This window comes from Aptenodytes forsteri, unplaced genomic scaffold (assembly GCF_000699145.1).
Source record: "Aptenodytes forsteri isolate BGI_AS27 unplaced genomic scaffold, ASM69914v1 Scaffold23, whole genome shotgun sequence".
Classification (NCBI taxonomy): domain Eukaryota; kingdom Metazoa; phylum Chordata; class Aves; order Sphenisciformes; family Spheniscidae; genus Aptenodytes; species Aptenodytes forsteri.
Window position 1 is genome coordinate 4,304,433 of NW_008796043.1, and position 21,954 is coordinate 4,326,386.

The window sequence follows — 21,954 nt, forward strand, 5'->3', positions numbered from 1 at the left end:
AGGAGGAGGGGGCGGTGGCGGCCATCTTCGGACGGGGTGTTTAACATTTATGGCAATAGCCCGTGTGGTTGTTCCCTCCCCGTTTCTGCCAGTGCCCTTACTCGTCTCTGTTAGCCTTGACATCTTCGGTTTCCATAGCGATGGCAAGAAGTTGCAACAGCGGTTTTATACTGGGGCTCGGCTGAAACAAAACCTTGGCAGTTGTGGCCGCTTGGCCAGCAAATCTACCTTGGCTCAGTTCTCTTAAATGCTTTTGAGGACTTACCCTGGTTTAGTATAAACTGCACTCTCGTTTTTTTCCCCATTTGAAAAGCGTTGTTAAATCTGTGATAATAGCATTAACTGTATAAAGTGGGTTTGATTTTTGAGAGCAGGAAGCAGGCAGTCTGTCCTCATCGCAGTGATACCTGAGGAAAATCAAGCAGTAGTTCAATATAGCTAGATGCAACCTGGTGCTGTATTCCTGTGGCACAAACTTTGCTCCTGTCATTTCGGGTGATGCTAACTGGAATAAACAGTGTGATAAGCTCCATTGCTTAGCGAAGTGCAATTTCGGAAACACCTGCTGTCCTACAGTAATGTTAATTTTGTCTTAAACTTACGTTGATGTCGTTTTGTGTTTTAGAAAGTACAACAATATACATTAATAATTCAAGCTACGGACATGGAAGGAAACCCAACATATGGTCTTTCAAACACAGCAACTGCTGTCATCACTGTGACAGATGTCAATGACAATCCTCCAGAGTTCACCGCCATGACTGTAAGTACAGGGTGAGAGTAACTGAAGGATGTGCATATTTATAACCCTTCCCCACTTTTCTCTTTATATTCACAGACAGTAAATATTTTTTACTTATTAAATAGTGTACTGGCAGGCAGAATTGAAATACGTGCAGAATATATATCCCTTAGATACAGTATTCTGCTTCGGCCAAAAGGCAAAAGCTGACAAGGGAATCAAACCATCAGTTTTCTGGGTGGCCTCAGGTAAACTTCATTAGATAAATTGTCAGAGCTGTAGTGAAGAAAGATGCGCTCCCTAACATTGATGAATGTTCAGTATGGCGTGGCTCTTGCGTGCTTCTACAGCCAAGGTAAAATGTTTTCTTGTTTTTTGCAGTTCTATGGGGAAGTACCGGAAAACAGGGTGGATGTGATCGTAGCGAATCTGACGGTAACGGATAAAGATCAGCCCCACACGCCTGCGTGGAACGCGATGTACCGAATGACCGGAGGAGACCCGACAGGTCGATTTACCATCCTGACCGATCCCAATAGCAACGATGGGCTGGTGACTGTTGTGAAGGTAAGAGATGCTTGTGCTTCAGAGAGTTAAGCGGAGATGGAAGAAGTGGGAGAGCATTGAAGGGGCAAAATGTGAACTCCTGAGGCCAGCACGAGTCTGGAAAGTAAAATGGATGGACACCATCTGTCTTGTGGAAGTAAGCCATCCATCTCTTGGAGTGTTTCCTTGCTTACGCTATCAGTAGTATTCCAACTGATCAGTTTTAAAAATCAGGCTAGACTGCTGAAAATGATAGAATTTGAAGCTTTATTTGCCAAAAGATAGGAATTAGTCTGTGAAAAAGCGTTTGCTTAGTATTCGTTGCTAGTGTAGAGGAACAGCTTCCTACCTCCTGGGCTCTATTAGTAGTCACGCTTGTTGTCTGCAGGTTTTATGTCAACATGTTCCCGTTAAGGAACAGATACAGGCTGTCAAGGCACAATCAGAGAGGAAAAAGTGATAGGTGGGAGGCTACTTCTACAAGAGGCTTTTAAAGACTGGCTATTTTTGAAACCTCATTTAAATACCTTTTATGGAATAACCTGTCTATCTTCATTCTCTAGCCAACGTGGCTCTGCGTTGAGGAGTGATTTATTTCAAGTGATAACAACAATGTGGTTCTATAATTAAACCTACCAGGCAGTAGCCGCCTTTCCTCATGGCCCTCTGATAAGAGTCTCGTCTCTGAGTTGGCCTGTTCTGGTTTTGGCTGATCCACTTAGGAAGTCAAAGTGTGAGATGCCAGTGTTCCCATTTGGAAATTAAAACTTTCACTTCCACCCTCCCCTTCATTTCCCCCCCTTTTTTTCTTTTTTAATCTTCTCAGTATCTGTGTGAGAAAAAGATACAATTTTTGTACAGCTATAGTGGTAATTCACACTAGTGTTGGGGTTTTTTTAAGAACTGTTTTAAAACTGCACTTCCCCAGAGGTACCAATTGTTATATTGCAGTCTTCCAGCAAGTATTACGTGAGTGTCTGGGCTTTGTAATTAGGCACATAAGCATCTTTTTCAGATCTAGGAATGGTATCAAAATAGAAATGTCTGGAAAAGTGAATTTTAAAAATGCTCAGATTAAACTAAAGTATTATAAAGAGAAGCAAGCCTAAGGTTCCAGATCTCTAACCTGTTTGATATAGCTTTGCTCACTTACAAATTTATTTTTAACAAATTCTATCCCTTCTACTGCCTTCTACTGCCAGAGTATCTCAGTGCTTTGGTACATCTGACCTGGTTTAACAACAGAGTAGCAGTGTGTGGGAGCTTCACTGGAAAAGGAACTTTTTCCTACAAATGCAAGGGAACGATGGGCCTGTTCGGAAGGGGGCCGGCTCTACCATCTGAAATCAGAGGCTCTTAAACAGCATAGGAGAATCAGCCTGAGGTGGTAAATGGCAATTCTGCAGTCTGGCCAGCAGCACTCCTTTAAGCACCCAGACGTGGAAAGAGTTGGAAGCCTGCCTACGGTTTTTATTGGCAGTGCAATGAGTTGATCTGTCAACCTGTAATGAAGATTGGATTGTCTCTTGTCACTAACTTCATACTGTCACGTGCCAACTGCCCCTGTATGGAACAGGGTTCCTTCAAGTCTAGAATCAGTGCGAGTAGTACAGTGCATAGTATTAAAGCGAATCAGGTCTTGGGGAATGCTTCACCCCTATGCAGCATGACAGAAGAACTCTAGCCTCAAACTGGTTTTGCTCCTCCTTAAATTGGACTTCTGGCTCAGTGAGGAAGTCCCCAAAGTGAAGGTTGTCCGGGCTGTGAAGATGAGAGCTGTAGGTACACCAGCAGTGGGATTAACTGGGATTACAAAGTCTTTCTACTGAAACATTAAGGGCATGGGAATCTCTGATCGACGGGGCTAGGAATGGTCATGATCTTGTTTGAAGGAAACCTTCATCCTCATAATAGAGAGAGGCAGGTTTCTCCCCCCAGGAGAGCTCCTCAGGAGGCACATCTGCTCACGTGAGTGCTTGGCACAAAGCTGGGAGTTTGTACATCATCTTCTGATGAAACTACTTGTTTCCTCAATTACCACTAATGGCAGTATCAGAGTACATTAAATCCAAGAATGACAAGGTTTCTAGCTGTTCTGACTTCAAAACTGCTGCTGCTGCTAAGCAAAACCCCAACCCAGTCTCGTGTTGAGGTGTTAACGTTTATTGTGTTCTCTTTAGGCTCTGTGCTCATTTTTGAGAAAAGCAGTACAAGTAATGTTTAAAAACGTGCTTTAAAGTAAAAATGTTATTGTGTGTCCATCACTATTGTGAGTAAATATTAACACTTCCTGCTCTTTGCTTTTCCCAGCCTATTGACTTCGAGACCAACAGGATGTTCGTACTTACTGTAGCTGCGGAAAATCAAGTGCCTTTGGCTAAGGGGATTCAGCATCCTCCTCAGTCAACAGCAACCGTGTCCATCACAGTCATTGATGTGAATGAGAGCCCATATTTTGTTCCAAACCCTAAGCTTGTACGTCAAGAAGAAGGGCTACTTGCTGGTAGCGTGTTGACAACTTTCACTGCTCAGGACCCAGATCGTTACATGCAGCAAACCTCTCTAAGGTCTATATAAACACTTTGCAGTTACTTAACAATTGGAATGCAATTATCCGTGTTACAGAATGGGTGGGGAGCAAAGAGACTGCATATGAAATGACTGCCTTTAACATAGCACACAGCTATACCAATACCTCGTTGTGGCTTTTCTGTAGTGCTCTAAAGGAATTTTTGGCTGTAGAGGTGACCTGACCAGCATTCATAGATGTGTAAACTGGGTCATCTTCTAATGCTAAGTCCCACTTCATCAAGGTAGAATGAAGTTACGCACCTGTGTTAAAGTATACGTGGCATCCCAACAAAGTCAGAGCAGACACGTGCTTGTATGAACTAAGATAATTTGCAATTTAAATTAACCAAAAATTTTGATATGGCAGGAAAACCACGTCAGATTGTTGACCAAATCTTAAGCGTTTTCTTCTCATTTATTCTCCAGCAATGCAAAGTGCTGCTGTTGTCCATCTGTGAACTCTTGTACTGATAGCTATGATCATGATTTGTCTAATGTGTAAAACTATGCTAAATGAGAAAAGTGAAGAGGATAAAACATGGAAATCTTAAAACACAGAAATCTTAAAGCATGCTTTCACATACCTCATTTAAAACACGGTCATTGACTGCAAAGCTAAGGCACAGTGACTAGCCTTGGGCCAGGACTCAGGTTTCTAGCTTATCCAACAGCTTTTTTAGCTCATGTGGAGGAAACTCCAGAACTTACTTTCTGTCTTTCCTTTCAAAATCAAGGTTCTTACAATTTTATTTTGTCTTAATTTTGGTTAGCTGTTGCTGATATTTTGCTCATTTCTGGACATAACCATCATAGACATGATAGCATGAGGACTTAAGGATATATGCATTTTTAATGACCTAAGATAGCTTGCACTTGATTAATGTCAAAGGGCAAATTTATCAGATAGAAGGATGATTTTGAAAGACACTCCTCTTTCAAATTAAGATGAGAAGCATGCAGTAAAACCAGGGCCTCTAAAAAATTAAGTGATACTGGAAGCGCTAGAATAATGCGAGTTAGTACTACTCTAACACTCTTTATTATCTTTCCTGCTCTCAGCACCCTGATAAGATAGAAGTTAGTATGAACAGCTCTGTAGGTATAGCACAAGCAAGGGGGGGGTCCTTAATGAAATATTTTAATTGAGTCTGAATATGAATGTTATCTAGTTTACAGTAATTGAATGATTTACTCCAGTTACATGATAACTTACATGGCAGGGCACTTCAAGAATCTAAATGTAGGACTGTTTTTAATATGCGTTTTCAAGAATTTTAGCGATAAGGCTTAATAAATGGAAATTTATGAAACATTGTCTCCAAATTCCAAAAATGTGTTCAGAATACAAATTAAAATACTATTATTGTCTTTGTTGTCAATGCTTATGTTGGCAGATAAATAACACATCTTGTGATCAAATACACAGGTACTCAAAACTTTCAGATCCTGCAAACTGGCTGAAAATTGACCCTGTTAATGGACAAATAACTACTACAGCTGTTTTGGACAGAGAGTCAATATATGTGCAGAACAATATGTATAATGCAACATTTCTTGCTTCTGATAACGGTATGTATCAACATTGTATTTGTTTTCAAAAAGCTTTCTTCTGTGTGGTTGAATGGCATTCAATTTAACTGGGGCAGAAAACAAGATATGCTTAGAATACATCCAGTCGGAAGTCTGTATTAGTATCAGACTTTGTATATTCCCAGCTACTCGGGAAATGGGCTGAAAAATGAGTTTGGAGAAAAGGCACTGGCTTAGTTACATTAGTCGAGTTTACAGAAAACTGAGAAAACCTGCACAGGAGTGCTGTAGCCTGAGTGAATGCGCAGCATGAGTGGACTTTATGGGGAGTAACGTGTTGAGGGAGGGGTATTGTATTTTTCCACATTCAGGCTACAGCAGTGCAAAGGGAAACATGTCTTTTCATTGTCAGTTTGTTAAAGACAATTAACAGTCTCTGCTCAGAAACGAGTCCTTTGAGTTTGGCTGGAGTGCTGTACTGTTCATAACTGATACCAGAAAGATGGACAGGTGCAGTTAAGAACATTCTCACATTAGAGGGGAAAACTGAAACACTGGGGCGAGTGTTTCAGTTGGAGAACTCTCTCAACCTTGGAGAGAAGACAAATGGTAAAATTTTGCAAACTCATACAGTATAACAAAGCTAGATCAACTACTTCTATCCTTTTGGCTTTGTTCTGGAGAACAAAATTAAATGGAACTGGAAGATTATGGGGGTGTGGAATGAGAACCATTGCTAATTATACTGAGAAATTCAGTGCCACATGTTCACATAAATGTGTGACTTTAGCAAGGTTTACAGAAACATCACACATTCGATATGGATAGCAAGAATGTCTAGAAGTAGTGTGCTGAAAGTCAGTATTAGAAAGAATTTAAATAGCAAACTTGTGGTAAAGGGTGATCGTAAGTCTTCAGAGTTACAAAATAAATTTCTCCAGAGGATAAACTATCCCAATTTTGCACCTTTTTCTCTGAGCTATTTGATGCGGACTGTCTCTGGAGAGGAACTGTCTGTCTAGTCAGTAAAGTAGTTGAGTCCCTGATCTGTGGATCTGCAGTTATTTGCTGATTATTGCTAAGTAAGGCAGTTTTTCTGAGGACAGACTACATAAGGATTTGTGTGTTAGCAGGACTAGTGACAGTGTTAGATGGGCTTGGTAAAGACAGAATCCCGAAACTGAGGTGAACACGTGTACGTGGTAATTGAAAAGTGTTGGTATAGCTTCAGTTAAGTAACTTTCCAATTGGAAACAGGCTCAGTACCATTTTCTTTTCTTTAAGGAATCCCCCCGATGAGCGGAACTGGCACACTTCAGATATACCTGCTGGACATCAATGATAATGCCCCCCAAGTGAATCCGAAAGAAGCCACGACTTGTGAAACACTACAGCCTAACGCTATTAACATCACTGCTGTAGACCCTGACATAGATCCAAATGCAGGCCCGTTTGCCTTTGAGCTGCCTGAGACACCTGCTAGTATTAAGAGGAATTGGACTATTGTTCGGATTAGTGGTAATTAATATTATAGAAATCTTAATCATTTTAAAGAAACTATTGCATATGCTTTTCTGTATTTTACTTTGGTGTTGTTTTGCAACGTACGTGAATTTGGTTAATACGAATAGGAAAGCACCTTAGTGTAAGTTCCCCAAAGAACAAGAAATTTTAAGAAAGAAAAGATGTTCACAGTAATAAGTCTGTTATCCTGAGTGTCATGTAGTGGGTTGAACAATAAGTTAACGCAGAGCTCAAAGATGAGCCATTTTTGCCAATACTGTTTTAAACCTACGTGAGCAGTACATTTTATTTTTTAACAAGTGCCTTACTTTCACATACAGGTGATCACGCCCAGCTCTCTTTAAGGATCAGGTTCCTGGAGGCTGGTATCTACGATGTGCCCATAGTAATTACAGATTCTGGAAATCCACATGCATCTAGCACTTCTGTGCTGAAAGTGAAAGTTTGCCAATGTGACATAAACGGAGACTGCACTGACGTTGACCGGATCGTTGGCGCAGGGCTGGGCACTGGTGCCATCATTGCAATTCTGCTTTGTATCATCATCTTGCTCAGTGAGTGGATAGATCTCTTAATCCTAACTCTTTCGTTTTGCAAGTATCATCTTATGTTTCAGTCCCATGTACCTTGACAAAGATGGGGGAGTGATTAAAGACTCAAGTCCAAGAATCGTTGCTGCTTAGTTTAATGTCTTGGACAAGTATGAAAACTTTCTGATGGTAAAGGATTAGGAGTCCGAGAAACAGATCATAACTAGCACTTGCATGGCAGTCAAGCCCGCCAGTGGGTTTGTGAAAGAGGTTTTCCGTCTATGCCCGTGGGCACTTGTTACGTTACGTCAGTGAGTGACCAGGTTGAAGATGTGATTAGTCGCCAGACTTCTGGTCTCTCTTGTGCTGCTGGTACTGTGTGATTTGACGCCACCCACAGCGGCTAACAGTGCCTTTAAGGAGTGCTCTGGTGTTACTACTGTTGTGCTTTAGATTAATGTAAGTAGGCTATTTGATGATTTTGGAAGGTAATACATCACAGCCCTTCATGTAAGGCCCGACAAGCAGGCAGCCATGCAGGAACAGAGATGTGTATGTGTGTTTAAGTATTACATAAAGCTGTGCTAGTATTTTATTTTTGTGTCAAGTGCATTCAATAAGGGAAATGACTAAACATCATGACTAAGTGTCTGTCCAGTGAAGTAAATTAGATGCTAGCTCTCCTACACATTATGGTTAACTGATTTCTGATTGTGGTGGAACACAAGGAAGGGATTAATCTGTTCAGAGTATACTGTGCACCAGTCTAGAACATATAAAATGATGGAAAGGGGTAATTTAAAAAAAATAAAAAAAGTATGTGAGCCTGGCTAAGCCCGTGGCTGTACACAAACACAGAACAATTATTTTCCTGATACAAGATACTCTTAAAATGTTAGGTATTGAATTAACAGAGCTTTATTGAAACTATCAAATCCTTTAAGATACTCTTCATATACTGACATTCTAGATACATTGGAATTTTTTTCCCTGAAGATGGTTGTAATTGGAAACGTGCATATTGTATTAGAAATTCATTTATTCTGTTTTGTTTTTCATTCGGTTTTCTTTAACAAGCTTTAGTTTATAAACAAACAGTATAACTTGAAATCGTTGAGATTAAAGATTAAAAATATATAGTAAGATACTCTTCATATACTGACATTCTAGATACATTGGAATTTTTTTCCCTGAAGATGGTTGTAATTGGAAACGTGCATATTGTATTAGAAATTCATTTATTCTGTTTTGTTTTTCATTCGGTTTTCTTTAACAAGCTTTAGTTTATAAACAAACAGTATAACTTGAAATCGTTGAGATTAAAGATTAAAAATATATAGCTCTAAATGCCCCTGCATTCTCCTCAACCTTGATTCCTCTTGCTTGTAAACATAAATCTTAACTTAGGCGACAGTATGGTCTGTTCTCACTGACTCCTGAGCCGTATGCCAAAATGGCCTAAGCTTGGTGATGTTCAAACATCAGAATTACTTAAACTGTATAAATTGCTATACATTCTTGGGACATAGCAGAAAAAAATACAAGTAATATAATCTTTTAGAATTCTTGCCACTACTGGAGAGATTCCCCTCTGAATCCAGTGGTTTATGAAGCTTGGTCTTTCTTACTTCTTTTAATGACAAGTTTATTTTGCAGATGTGGAATGGATTTGTGACTTATGACCTCGAATATGTGATTGATTTCCAAATCAAATTGCCTATAGTAGCCCAAGTTCAAACATCTCTTTCTTAAGCTACCTTCTATGAAATTTTTTATTTAAAAACAAACAAACAAACAAAAAACCCCACCCAAAACTCATCCAGAACAGTCAAAGCCAACTTTCTTGGCTTTTTTTTCCTCCCCCCCTAATCTTGGTGTTAAATTTATACAATTTTCCGTGGCTGTACTTCAGAATCAAGATGTGGTTTTGTGTCTTCTCTTTTTACAATGTAGTTTTAGTTTTAATGTTCGTGGTATGGATGAAACGCCGTGATAAAGAGCGTCAGGCAAAGCAGCTCTTGATTGATCCAGAAGATGATGTGAGGGACAACATTCTGAAATATGATGAAGAGGGTGGTGGTGAAGAAGATCAGGTGAGGAATGATTAATGTTTTTTTACATACAGATTTGCACTTCGCTCTGCACTTTATCTATTTTGTTTCCGTTGACACGTTATGATAGGTAGCTAATTTTTACCTTAAATACTGAAGGCAATAAGTAAAGTTTTGAAAACCTGAAATACAACATTGCTTTCTCATGTTGTTTTTTGCAGTTCCAGAAATACCAATTGCTTGCTTCTTGGATGAGATGTAAAACCAGTATCTTGTCCACTCAGCATTCTGACCATATTCCAACTGAGGCTGGTTGTTTTAAATGAAAATGAACATCCACTCTCATTGCAGTCTGTAAACCTTCTTCACTCCTTGTCTGAGATCCTGTTGTACGGAATCACCAGGGCAGAGTGCCTAATATAGTCTATTCCAAATATGACCCTTTTTTAGTGGTGGGTGAATGCCTTTCTAGATATACAGTAATGTTGACTATTGACAGATTGGCCACTACTGGGATTTCAGCTTGGAAAGTATTTATGTTTCAAGTAGCTGTCAGGGCACATCTGTGTTTATTCAAATACCTTTCCAGGCAGGTGCCATATGCATTTGCTCTCATGTCACCTCTGGTTGAACCACTGCAGATAGGTCAGAGGACTAGGAGTGATGTGTATATGCTAAGAATAGCTTCTTTTTCCCTCTCTCTCCAAGTTAGTGAATTTCCAAGCTGTGCGATTTCCTTCCTTCAGAGGAGGTTTATTAAGTGCTTTATGAACATGACAAACAGTAGATTTATGCACGTTATTAGTGGTAGAAGTAAGTGTAATAATTACGAAGTGAACAGTGCATATAATAGAGCCTAAGAAATTTTCCAGTAAAAAAGCCTTGAAAAATTAAGTGTAATTCTTCCACGCATCCCCAGTCACAGTCATCTGGCACTTGAGTTATCTGAAAAGTGTCTCCCTTCACTGGTACAGACATTTATAGCTTCCCTCTGCTCATTTATTTGTTTGTCTGAAATTTGTGTTCCCCTTAGTAATTTCCATGCTTCCTGCATTTCCCCAAGTACTGTTCCTATTTCCTGGCTTTTCTGCATAACTTTCTTTTTAAGCAATTTGCAAAGGAAACGTCAGTTTATGCAGTTTTGGAAAATTGCTTATGTTACTAAATAAACTGAAGACAACCCTTTGAGTCTGTGTATGTATTCAGTTGTATAGCAAGCTTTTATAACCGCTTCTGTAGCAAGTTTTAGACCACTGTGTAGGCAAAAAGGGGGTAGGTTCTCCCACAGCTCCAAAGTTAGGAATTTGTTCCTGTCCAGAATGGCTGAATAGAGAGCACAAACTTTTCACGTAGGCACTTAATTTTCTGTCTACAATGGATGATGGAAATAAGTTATGTCTTGCTTTTCGGGGAGAAGATTATTTTAATTTGTTTTGGTTTGATGTTTTGTAAAATCTAATTTCTGCCTGTGCTTAACTAGATGATAATAGTTCCCAGGTTCATTTGTTCTTGGTTCTCTCCTTGCCCCTCTCACCTCCTGTGCCCAGGGGAAAGAGGGAGGATTGTATTTGGTTGGGTTTTACTTGGTTTTGCACGCATTTTATGTGAGATTTAAGAACTTGGAATGCTAAGCTTCTGAAACGTCCTAACAAGTTCCCTACAAGTAGTAATCTCATTTTTGCAAACCGTGGCTTAGCAAAATACTGTACAAGCAAAGCTGCGTGCAGAACATTGTAGGTAAAAGTCATTGGCCATAAAAATCTTTGCATTTTTGTCAAAGTTAAAGTGTCAAAGTTAGTGTTCTAAAAAAGCATGAGACTACCATCAAAAATCTATTTTCAGAATGAGGCCTCATAGGGTAAAACTGCCACTGTTCTATAAAAATCAAGAAAAATTATTTCATGTCAACCTTGCATCCACAAGTCGTCAGCAAATGACTGAGGAAAATGCTCTACGTCAGTATTAACTTTTTATGGTGCACTCTCCACAAAACCATCAGGATTGATTGAACAAGCAGCTTCAGTAGAAGGCAGTGCACAAGGTGACTCAGAAACACAGAACCATCCAACCCAAGGTGCATCTCATGCAGCAAAATAGAAGGGAGTGCTCAAAGCTTCATGTGAATCTCAGTGAAAACAGTATTTTAAAAGCTTCAGATATTTTCATAATCTGTACCTTTTAAAGTTACTTACTACTATTTATAGCAAGCAAATTACTTAGGCCTTTTTAAAATCCCCTGCTTTTCTGGATGAATACTTGAAGATTTACTCTATGCGGCCTCATATTTTTCTTGTTTATCCCAGATGTTTACGTGACTTGAAGGTATGGCTGGTAGGGCTTGAAGATAAGTGATAGGACTCTTTGCATCCAGAACCAAACTACTTTTAGACTTGTGGTTTTGCTTTTGGAGTAATTTACTTATTTAAGAGGGTTTATTTATTTATTTGGAAGCTATGCAGTTGGGTTTCGTAGCTGTCACGGCAGAACCAGAAACTCCTAAAGCATGCTCGGCATGTTCCTTTCAAACTCTTTGTGCATGCTAACAGAGTAATGTCTCCCACAATACATTTGATGAGTTCCAAGTTCCAGCTAGTTCCTCTGAGTCATAGCAACTGTGAACAACAAGGTGGGATTCCTGCTTCGTTTTCTTTTTTTTTTTTTTTTTCCCCCTCCTCCTGTGCTAGCATTTCCAAGGAATTACGATGTGAAGTCTGTCATAAAAGAGCAGTTTATTCCATTGTGAAGGTCTCCTGTTAATCCCATCTGAGGCCATCTTGGCCTGCTTTGTTCACTCTGACAGACTGAATCCTTATAAAGAAAATTGAGGTTCTTGAATGATTCATAGTCTTCCTCTAGCCTGACATGATGTACGCAGGGTCGTGTGATCTCCACAGCAGTTGAGAAAAATGCTTTTAATTCCCGAAGCCAGAAAAGCTCTTGAGTTGTGGGTCATAACTGAAGTCAGCCTGCTCCCCACTGAAGAGCGTTGTCAACACTGGAAATGTTCTGGACTTTTTTCACCTAAACTTCTGTTTCTCAGAAATGTGGGCTGAAAAACTGGCTCTGAAAGCTGTACAGCACTCCTGTTGTTCCCGGCAGAAACGTTTTTTCCTGGTATCGGGAAAGATCAGTGTACTAGTAGAAGCTGGGGACAAGGGAGAAAGGAGAGGGGCAGAGGTATTCCAGATAGAAAGTCTGTGATTCTTCTCAGGATTTTGTTTAATATTTTCTGGTTTTAGCAATTTGGCTACCTAACTTACAGGATCTGGGCCATGAGAGGCTTTGAGTCAGCATCATTCCACAGAAGTCAGTGGGACTGGTTTGGTTACTGGTTTGGGGAGGGGGTAAGTGTTGTGGGATTTTTTGTTTTGCTTTGGTTTTTTTTTTTAATTCCATCTGAATGTTTAACCCAGCAGTTGGGACGGGGGGGGCACGCTACAGTTTGCTATATTCTGAAATAGATGTGCCTAGTGTAGGTACAAATTACGAAGCTGGTAGTGACTGTCTTGATTATTAATGGACCGCATGATCTAGAGCTTGTAGTTGTTCAGCAAACAAGAGGTGTGAGGTACAAATGACGAATATTCTCCCCCGACATGATGTGCTCTCAACTTGTAACACTACTGTCAGTTCTAAATACCAAAACCTCATGTTGGCTGAGTGTTAAAGCACTTAGCACATGTCTGCAGCATAGTTCACGCACATAGCAGATCACAACCCATAAGCATCACTAATTTGTTTTCATCCCATATCTCGAGCCATTCGTGTGATTTACATTGAGGCAGTGGGTGCTCGATTGGGATATGTGCAGCATATGTCAGCCTGATAACTGTGATATGTTTTTCCCATTTAATTGCTTTTGTATACATCTCATTGCACAAGATGATCTTCTCATCTCCTTTGAGCCCATTTCTGTAGTGTTTCCTGAATTTTAGTAGTACTTGCTCACGCAGGTGGTCCTGTTGAAGCAAGTTGCCCGAGCAAGTGGGTGGTATACTTTGAAAGTATTGCAGATCAACTGTTTTGAACCTGTATTTTAGTCTAGCCCCCAGATCTCTTCAGCACAAGAGTTTCCAACACAATGATTTTGCTATTATTCAAAGTAGTTTTCTTCTGAAGGATTCTGCGTGTTCCTTCCTACATCACCTTTTCTTACAAGTCTATTCAGACATTAGTCAACAGCTTGCTTTTTGCCATGTTCTATTACATGTTTATATAGAGAAAGAAAATAGTAGCATTTATTTTAAAGGTGATCTGATAATAGCATTAAAAACAAAATGGTTCATTTTTATGTGTGTAGGATCTAAATTCTAAACAGAAATTGCTTCCTTATAGAAAAGGTAGCTTTGTTCCAGCATTAGTGTATAATTGATAAAAACGAATTGAATAATCCTTTGGATTTCTTGTTAGTTTTTTTTCTTATTGTCGTAACTTTCTGTATGCCTACATCTTAAGATTACATTGGTCGTCTGTGCTGGATCTTGTCATAACCTCTGTTCTAAACATGACAACGGTCCTTACCTACTTGATGAACTTCATAAATCCATATGATTTTATTTTATTTTCAGCACCGTATCTGAGTGTTACTCAGATCATTTACTCTCACTTTCTAACCTTTATTTTGCATTGCATTAAGATTGGAATATGTTTTATGTTTAGAAATTTTAATGATAATGAATGAAATAACTGTTGCTAAGATATCCCTAGGAATATACAATATTATAATTAGAAGGTAGTTATTTTGGGCATTGTGTTTGCTTACTAAGACATTAACTTCATGGTTTTTTGAATGAGTGACTCATGCAGTGTTCCTGTGGAGGAATTACTGTCATTCCTTGGTGAATCTTTATCTCATCATATGAAAAGTAATGTTTCCATAATTCCATTACAAAATTGTTTTGTGTTTTGTTTTATTTTATCCTATCTAGAACCTACTCCTTTTACTGTGTTTTATCTGCAGCTGGAGTTTTAACTTTCACCTTTTTTGATTATTAAAAAAGATAAGCTAGCTTCTTGGTTACCTTAAAAATTATTAACCTGTAATACTCCAGATGCATCTATAATAAAAATAAATGGGAAAAGCAGTATGGCAGAAAGTAATCAAAAAGTGAATGGCAAATAAAGAGCAACTGTTAGCACAGGCATTTTAACTAGCCTCCCACCTGCAGCCTACATCTAGTCAGTCCTCTGTGCTTTGCTTTTTTTGGAGTCCCATTATTTCAGCAGAGGTAACATTTAGGGCGCGTTGGAGCATTTTGCAGAACTTGGGCAATATTTTATGTGCAAATTTCTCATAGTTTTTTAGGGTGATGTTTGGTAGGTTTGGGGGTAGAACAGTAAGATACAACAGGATTGGTTTTCACTTCTTTGTTTTTAAAAGACCTTGGCAGTTGGGAACATTCAGCTGTGTAAAATATTTCTTGCCTTGCTTCCCCATCCCATTTCTCTATTGGAGTAGATGGTAATTGTCTTTGGAACACAAAGGCAAAGCAGAACATGTGTTTTATCCATAGGTACTTCAAGTCATAGTTTGCTCTATTCTCTTAAGCCAACAATAAAATTGGGTTTACACTAAGGCACCATCCTGTAAAAGGGGTGGGTGAAATGCAAACTTCTGCCAATGTTGCTTTACATGCACTTAGACCACTGCAGCTGATATTGTTCAGTGGATGATGTTTACAGCTCTCGCCATCAAATTAAGTGATCTGATGACAATTAAATAGATTCTTTCTTGCATGGGGATAGATCTGAACTTTCATATTTCTTTGCAAAGACTGCGTCCTTTGAAAATAAGAAACAGGTGTAGTGTTTTTGTTATATTAGTCATATGTCCAGGCCTGTATTTATGCATAGACAAAGCTTTAGTTCTGTACAAGGTAAAAAAAACAAGTCATCCCTAAAAGTGTGTAACACAGTCTAGTGAATGGCCAGGAAATAAACTGAGAGCTCTGAGATAACAGAGAAGCCAGATTGAGAAGTCATTAATGAATATGTCAGTCAGGTTGTATGTACTAGGAGGTATCACTGCTAGTGTGAAAGGTATCACTGGATATCACTGGAGGTATCACTGCTAGTGAGAAAACTTCTTAGTACTGGAAAGCTCAATTCAGATGTAATATATTCCAATATTTTCAGGGTTTTCCTATCTGGAAAAAAGTCTGTCCTGTCAGTGGATAGCAATTTATAGTTTTAGTAAGTTGGGGTTTGATTCTGTTGTCTGCGGTTCTGCTTTATAATGTTCCAGTATGCATTCATATAAAGGAGGTCCAGTTACTGTAAAAATTTTTACTTTGTTAAGTTTTTGCCAAGAACTTAAGTAAATCTTCTAAAATACAAACACAACCAGAACAGCTAATCCCGGAGGAAAAAAATTAGCTTTATAAAACTAGAAGCTTCTGAGAAACTATTTTCTGGCCTATCCCCTCATTTTTGGGGGGGGGGATTGTAGAATCTGGTAACTGTTAGTCAGAAAGCAAGGTACTTTTTAAAAAATCTCTCCTACTGCTGTAACTGATGACTGCTGTATGAAGGATTTTTACTCAAGAGCTGTTAAATGAATAGCTGCCTTGCACAAGAGGAAGTTGTTTAAGGGAAGAGATTTTGAAGGCTGCATTATCTTGTTTCTCTGTAAATTGGTGATTACCGGGGAATATAAAACAGCCTTTTCTTCTAATCTGGACGTTCTTCTGTTCAAGTTGAGATACTTGGACTGTGCTTCGAACTACTGTGTAGATGTTCTTAAAGAAGTGCTTTTTGGGGGTTTTGGACCCTTCTGCCTACACATCTGGTAAGGTGGTTAATTTGTAGGGCTTGGGTAGCTGATTTTGGCATTTAGCACTGTCTCACTGGGATCTCACGTTTCAGGAATGTGAGGTGGGAGCTAGTAACGGTGTAAGTCTTTGCTTAAAGCTATCTAGAACTAAGTGAATGGCTAATAAGGTCAATGTTTGTAACCGGCTTGGAGGGGAGGGGGTTGGTGGGGTTTTGCAGGGGTTTTTTGAGATTGTTTAATTTCACAAGATGCAACTTCTGATAAAATGCCCTTTTAGTACATCGTGATTTTATTTTCTTTCTTAAAACAAAAGCAAATCAAAACCAGAAGTTTTTCTGCTTCAATACACATGTCGGTGTTTTTCAGCAAGAGCAAATAGTGATACCAGAGATGCTAACCAGAGAGACGGAAGTGCTGGTGGTTACATCAAGAGAGTTATATTGATAAAGCTTTAAGATTGTCATCTCTCTAACCGCCAGTTATCTAAAAGGTAGCTGTATTGTCTCATCCAGTAATATCAAATTCCTTTATAAGCAAGGGGAAAGACAAGGGGTCGTTCAGCTTGCTTCACTTAGATCCCTGTCGTAGAATGGGAGGTTTCTGTTTCCCTGTTGGCTGTAGACTTGGACAATCAGACTAGTCTAAACTTCCGATTTCTAAAGGCCTGAGTTTTTGCTAGATGCAAAATGGGAGCAAACTAATATGTTTTAGTGACCTTCCAACAGAGAAAAACTAATACCCCCTTATATCAACAATCTAAGCTTGTCCAGAAGTTTGAGGAGAAAAACTCAAAACAAATCCTCTGTTTGGATTTGCTTAAATCCAAACTGAAGGAAGGGAAAGAGGTGTTTGTTGTAAAATTGCTGGAGTTAGGGCTAAACAGCATAAATAAGTAAATAAATACCTCTGGCAAAAATTGGCAGCCATATGAATTAGATGCTCACAACCTTTGCTCAAGTATATTTCCAATGGAGGGCCAAGTCTTGTTCCTCATTAGTCCCTCAGCAGATTGTAATTATGAACAGGTTATATGGAAAAAGACTGGAGCAAAGACAAAACATTGTTGTCTTGTGGTCCTGAAATTAAGAGTAAAAATAGTGACCCAGAGTGTTGCTCAAAGCTGACTGTCCCAACCTACCCCAGCATGTCTTGTTCTCTCTCTCATGCGCCACAGTTTTCCATTTAGCTGTCACTTCTGCAGTTAACTATCTTAGCAAACTCTGCTTGAGACTAACCTTAAAGTCTGTTCAGGAGCTTTAGGTAATACATGAAAAGTTTTCCCATATTTCTAGCTGTGAATGCAGCATTGAGTGAAGAGATGGAATTTCAGCAGCCCTAAGCAGCTTACGCCCTGGCTCTTTAAAACATTCTTCCTTCTTTTACTTTGCAATAATTGAGTAGAGTTGACTTTAGACAGAATGTTGAAACAGCTGGAGTCGTGGCATGATGCTGTGTTTGTATGGCACTAAGCCAGTTCGGAGAGATGATGGATGACTTGCCATACCTGACTGACATACAGTTAGTATTGATTTTAATGATAGGAGAGATTTGAGAGTCCATGGTAATAAGCACGATGGATCTTCTCTTCCTGTCCAGACAGTAATAGACCTGCAAAATAAATTTCCTCTGATAGAAGGCTAGATGGCAGTGTCATAAATTACCCTAGAAAAGAAAACTAAAGTGGGAGTCCACGTAAGGACACATTCTGCACTGCTGTTGCCTTGTGGATGGCAATCTTTGCTGTCTTATTAGCTATAGAGCCTGGAGATGTCTCAAACTATACATACACACAAGAGGATGGCATTAGATGTGAAGATACTAGACTGACTGACTTGATTCATATTGCATTTCTGTATGACCACTAATCAGAAGAAGAATTGTATGCATATGCGGGTGGGTGGAAAAAACATTTTATCTTTATAAAACTGAAATGACCAGAGAGGCTTTCCTGGTTTTAATACATTGTTACTTAACCATACCTGTTTGAATTCCTCCATAATGAAATGCTTAGTATAAAAAAAACCCAGTATTTTTCATTTCTCCCTGTTGGTGTTTTCCACCTTTATCTTTTGGGTGGGTATGAAAAGCACTCATGTTCCATATTTATAAATTCTACAAAGTACATTCTGCTCTGTTTGATAGGATTTTCTGATAGCGTGTCTCTAAACTATTTTGATTTATTTTACGTAATAAAAAGGGAAAGGATAAAAAGTTCTGTTCTGTTTACTTTTCTCCAATTCATACCGCTTCATGGAGATCACTTATTATTCTGTTTGGTACATGAAGAACCGAAGGGTAGAAGTTACAGCTCTGCCCCAAGGAACTTGTAATCTAATTAAAGCATATGAAACTGCATTCTCAGATCTCAGTGGAGCTGTTCCACCTTTTTTGACTATATATTTGTGTGCAGTCAGCTGAGGACCCGAGTAACAAATTAGAAGGTGTAGTGGATTTGATAGTCAGTTAAAATTCTCCCAACAAACTACCTTCACTGCTGTCAACAGACCTCTCCTCCTGTTGAAAAGTCTGGTTTTGGGGTCACAGAAGGTCATACTCTCAAAAAGGACCTACGTCCCGTGAGGTGACAGCAGAAGTAAATGCTTGCATTCCTTCCTTTAGGAGCCAGTAAGGAACCAATGAAAATGTAATTGTTTGCACAGATGACTTCCAGCAAGTTGAGATTGTAAATAAGATTTTTACCAGAACAACACTGTTGAAAAATAGATACTGATAAAGGAGCTTATTTAGGATGCTTCTCAACTGCTTGGATTATGTGTGGGGCAAGCTATCTGGCATACAGTAGAGTTGGCATGATCCCCAGTCTACTGGTAGTTTGTGAATGGCTTTAGTTTAAGCCTTTAAGCCCAGTTCTTTGTTCTGCATTTTTACCAGTGCCTTGTGCAAAGGCATCCTAGAGCATGACTACCTTCTAGACATGACAACACTGAGCTGAATGACAATGCTGAAATGCATCACGCTGTGCAAATAGTATTCAGGCATATCTATCTTAAATGCATAAACATTCATCTAATTAAAATTTTTATATACATACATACTGCTTATTGAAATTCACAGTGCTATGCAGGCTTCATCAGTCTGCCAGAGTTTGAAACTGCGGCATCAAATACTTAATGAACAGATCCACGAGTAATCTCTAGAAAGTGCTTAGAATTAAGGCCAAATCTGAGGAGCTTTGTACTTCTTATGACATTTTTCCCCCTTTGACTTTCATATTATGGAAGCCACATGAAATCAGCAAGGAGTCTTAAATTCATTCTTTGAAGGTATTACAAAACGCTGCAGAGAGCGTGCTTCCCTCTTTCTCAGAATGAGAATGTCTGGCATTTATTTGCTTAGAAAAATAAAAGTTGGATTTGGCATCTTTGCTCTGTGCAGTAAATTATCATTACTAGGCAAAGTGTTTAGTCTCTTAATAGCACTACTCAAATCCTTGCTTCTCAATGGAAAACTTATGAGAAGCTCTACAAATCTGATGGAAGAGAATCAAAACGGTAGATTCAAGGAGTATAAATCAAATAACATCCTGTTGGTATGCAAATAACAATGTTATTGACTTATTCTCAGTAAGCATTACAATCCTGAAAATAGGACTTCTGGTGAAATGATACTTTGCATTTTCTCTTTTTTCCTCCTTATGTTTCCCCCGACAGATATTGTTTGAAATTCTCCTAGCGTACTGTCTTGGTTTCATATTTTGCAGGATTATGACTTGAGCCAGCTCCAGCAGCCTGACACTGTGGAACCAGATGCCATCAAACCTGTTGGAATCAGACGTCTTGATGAAAGGCCAATCCATGCGGAACCTCAGTATCCAGTCAGATCAGCTGCTCCTCATCCTGGGGACATTGGGGACTTCATTAATGAGGTAAAGGAGAGAGAAAAGAGTTTCCTCCGAAGATCTGATAAGCATTTATATTTTGTTTATTGTACTCTGCATGAGTAGTGTTATGTTTGAATATAACAACTTTTTTAAACTTACTTAGATAATTAAAATTGTCTTGCTAGTTAGAAGTAAATATGTTCTTTTAAAGTGCAAACAAATTTAATTAACTCATTCAAACAGAAAGGGGAGGATATATCAATTAACTTCTGTATGTTTGTATTAATTACATTCATAATACGTTATCAGCTGCAACCACAGTATCTCCAAGCAGGATTATTCTATGGGTTCCAAGTAATAAACAGACTAACAAAATTACAGTTTAGCCTAAATTCATTTATTAATTCACAGTAATTTAATAATGGAAGAAGTTAATTTTCATTTTCCTCGTACATTACCCTTTGAATCCAGATAATAGTGGAAATTCAGTACCTTCAATAAGACCAAAAGGATTCCATCAAATATGATTAGTGAGCAGGGCAGCTAAATTAAATGTTATGTAAGTGCTTTTAATACTTGTCTTGTCATAGAGCTTTAAAAGTCTTTGCATTATCTTTGATTCTTCAATCTAATAAAGAGAAACGTAAGTAAAATTCAGAATATACCAGATTACTCACAGTTCTGAAAGAAATGCTCCTACAAATATTTGTTTCATTGTTTCTATCACTGGTCAGTCTTAAATCGTTGGTTTTGGGGTACTTAAGATAGAAAGTGTTTCTTGTGCTTGCTAGTTATGGGAAAACAAATACCGACCCAAAATTTACCCCTTAAAAATAAGCTATATTCTGTAGATGAATATTAGTAGTTAATTATTTTCTCTAATTTTCTTATATCTTCCTTGGCAACTAGAGCTGGACAAATATTGCAGAGTGTTGCAGAACTGTTTTTGCAAACATGATTATTCTTGTTTGCTTTAAAGAAAAGTCAGGGTAATATACTAAAGTCTTTTGTTGTGTTAGCAAGCTGCAGAAAATTGAGTTTGCTCCTTTTAAGGTATACAGTGATATGATTGTAAAAAAACCTACAGGGAGATGCCTAGCAGGAGACACAAATATTCTCGTAAAATATTGTATTTTAAGAGACTTCAGGTTTGAGGAAGAGCTGTATTAGAAAGAGATGTCTCAACAAAGAGGATTTTTGCATGCCTTGCACTTCTAAATATGACAATTATAATCGGCTTCTGGAAAATAGTGGAGACATGGGACAATAAAAGGCACACATTGTTGGCCAAGGCAGCGTGCACACAAGAACTTCCTTGTGCTTCCTCATCTTCTTCCAAACAATCAGTTTCCCATCCTATGCTCTCACAGCTGTGACCAGACACTACCCACCTGGCAGGCGGTCGGGAAGAACCCATAATCCTCAATACCCTGATTTTTCTTGTTCTCAAAGCAGCTATCGAGCTCTCTTACAGAGCCAAGACAAGGAATGAGTGTGATTCTCCTGGAAAGCTAAAAAGGGGCCAGAGTTTGTCCAGCCTCCTACAATTTTTAAATTACTTAGTGTTGTGGTTTAACCCACAGGCAGCTAAACACCACACAGCCGTTCGCTCACTCTCCCCCAGTGGGATCAGGCACAGAATCAGAAAAAAGGTAAAAGTCGTGGGTTGAGATAAAGACAATTTAATAGGATAGAAAAGGAAGGGAAAAATAATAATCATAGAATCATAGAATAGTTTGGGTTGGAAGTGACCTCTAAGGGTCATCTAGTCCAACCCCCCTGCCATGGGCAGGGACATCTTCAACTAGATCAGGTTGCTCAGAGCCCCGTCCAACCTGACCTTGAAT

General features: G+C 38.8%; 1 protein-coding gene across 1 annotated transcript in view; it reads left to right on the top strand.

Moving 5' to 3' along the window:
• The window catches only part of CDH2 (cadherin 2), a 118,274-nt gene that overhangs the window by 89,307 nt on the left and 7,013 nt on the right, over positions 1-21,954 (top strand). Inside the window, exons 8-15 of the mRNA XM_019473748.1 lie at positions 626-763; positions 1,124-1,309; positions 3,599-3,855; positions 5,286-5,428; positions 6,674-6,907; positions 7,234-7,467; positions 9,397-9,536; positions 19,988-20,152. Coding sequence (XP_019329293.1) covers positions 626-763; positions 1,124-1,309; positions 3,599-3,855; positions 5,286-5,428; positions 6,674-6,907; positions 7,234-7,467; positions 9,397-9,536; positions 19,988-20,152 — 1,497 coding nt within the window. The remainder of the gene's footprint in view (positions 1-625; positions 764-1,123; positions 1,310-3,598; positions 3,856-5,285; positions 5,429-6,673; positions 6,908-7,233; positions 7,468-9,396; positions 9,537-19,987; positions 20,153-21,954) is intronic.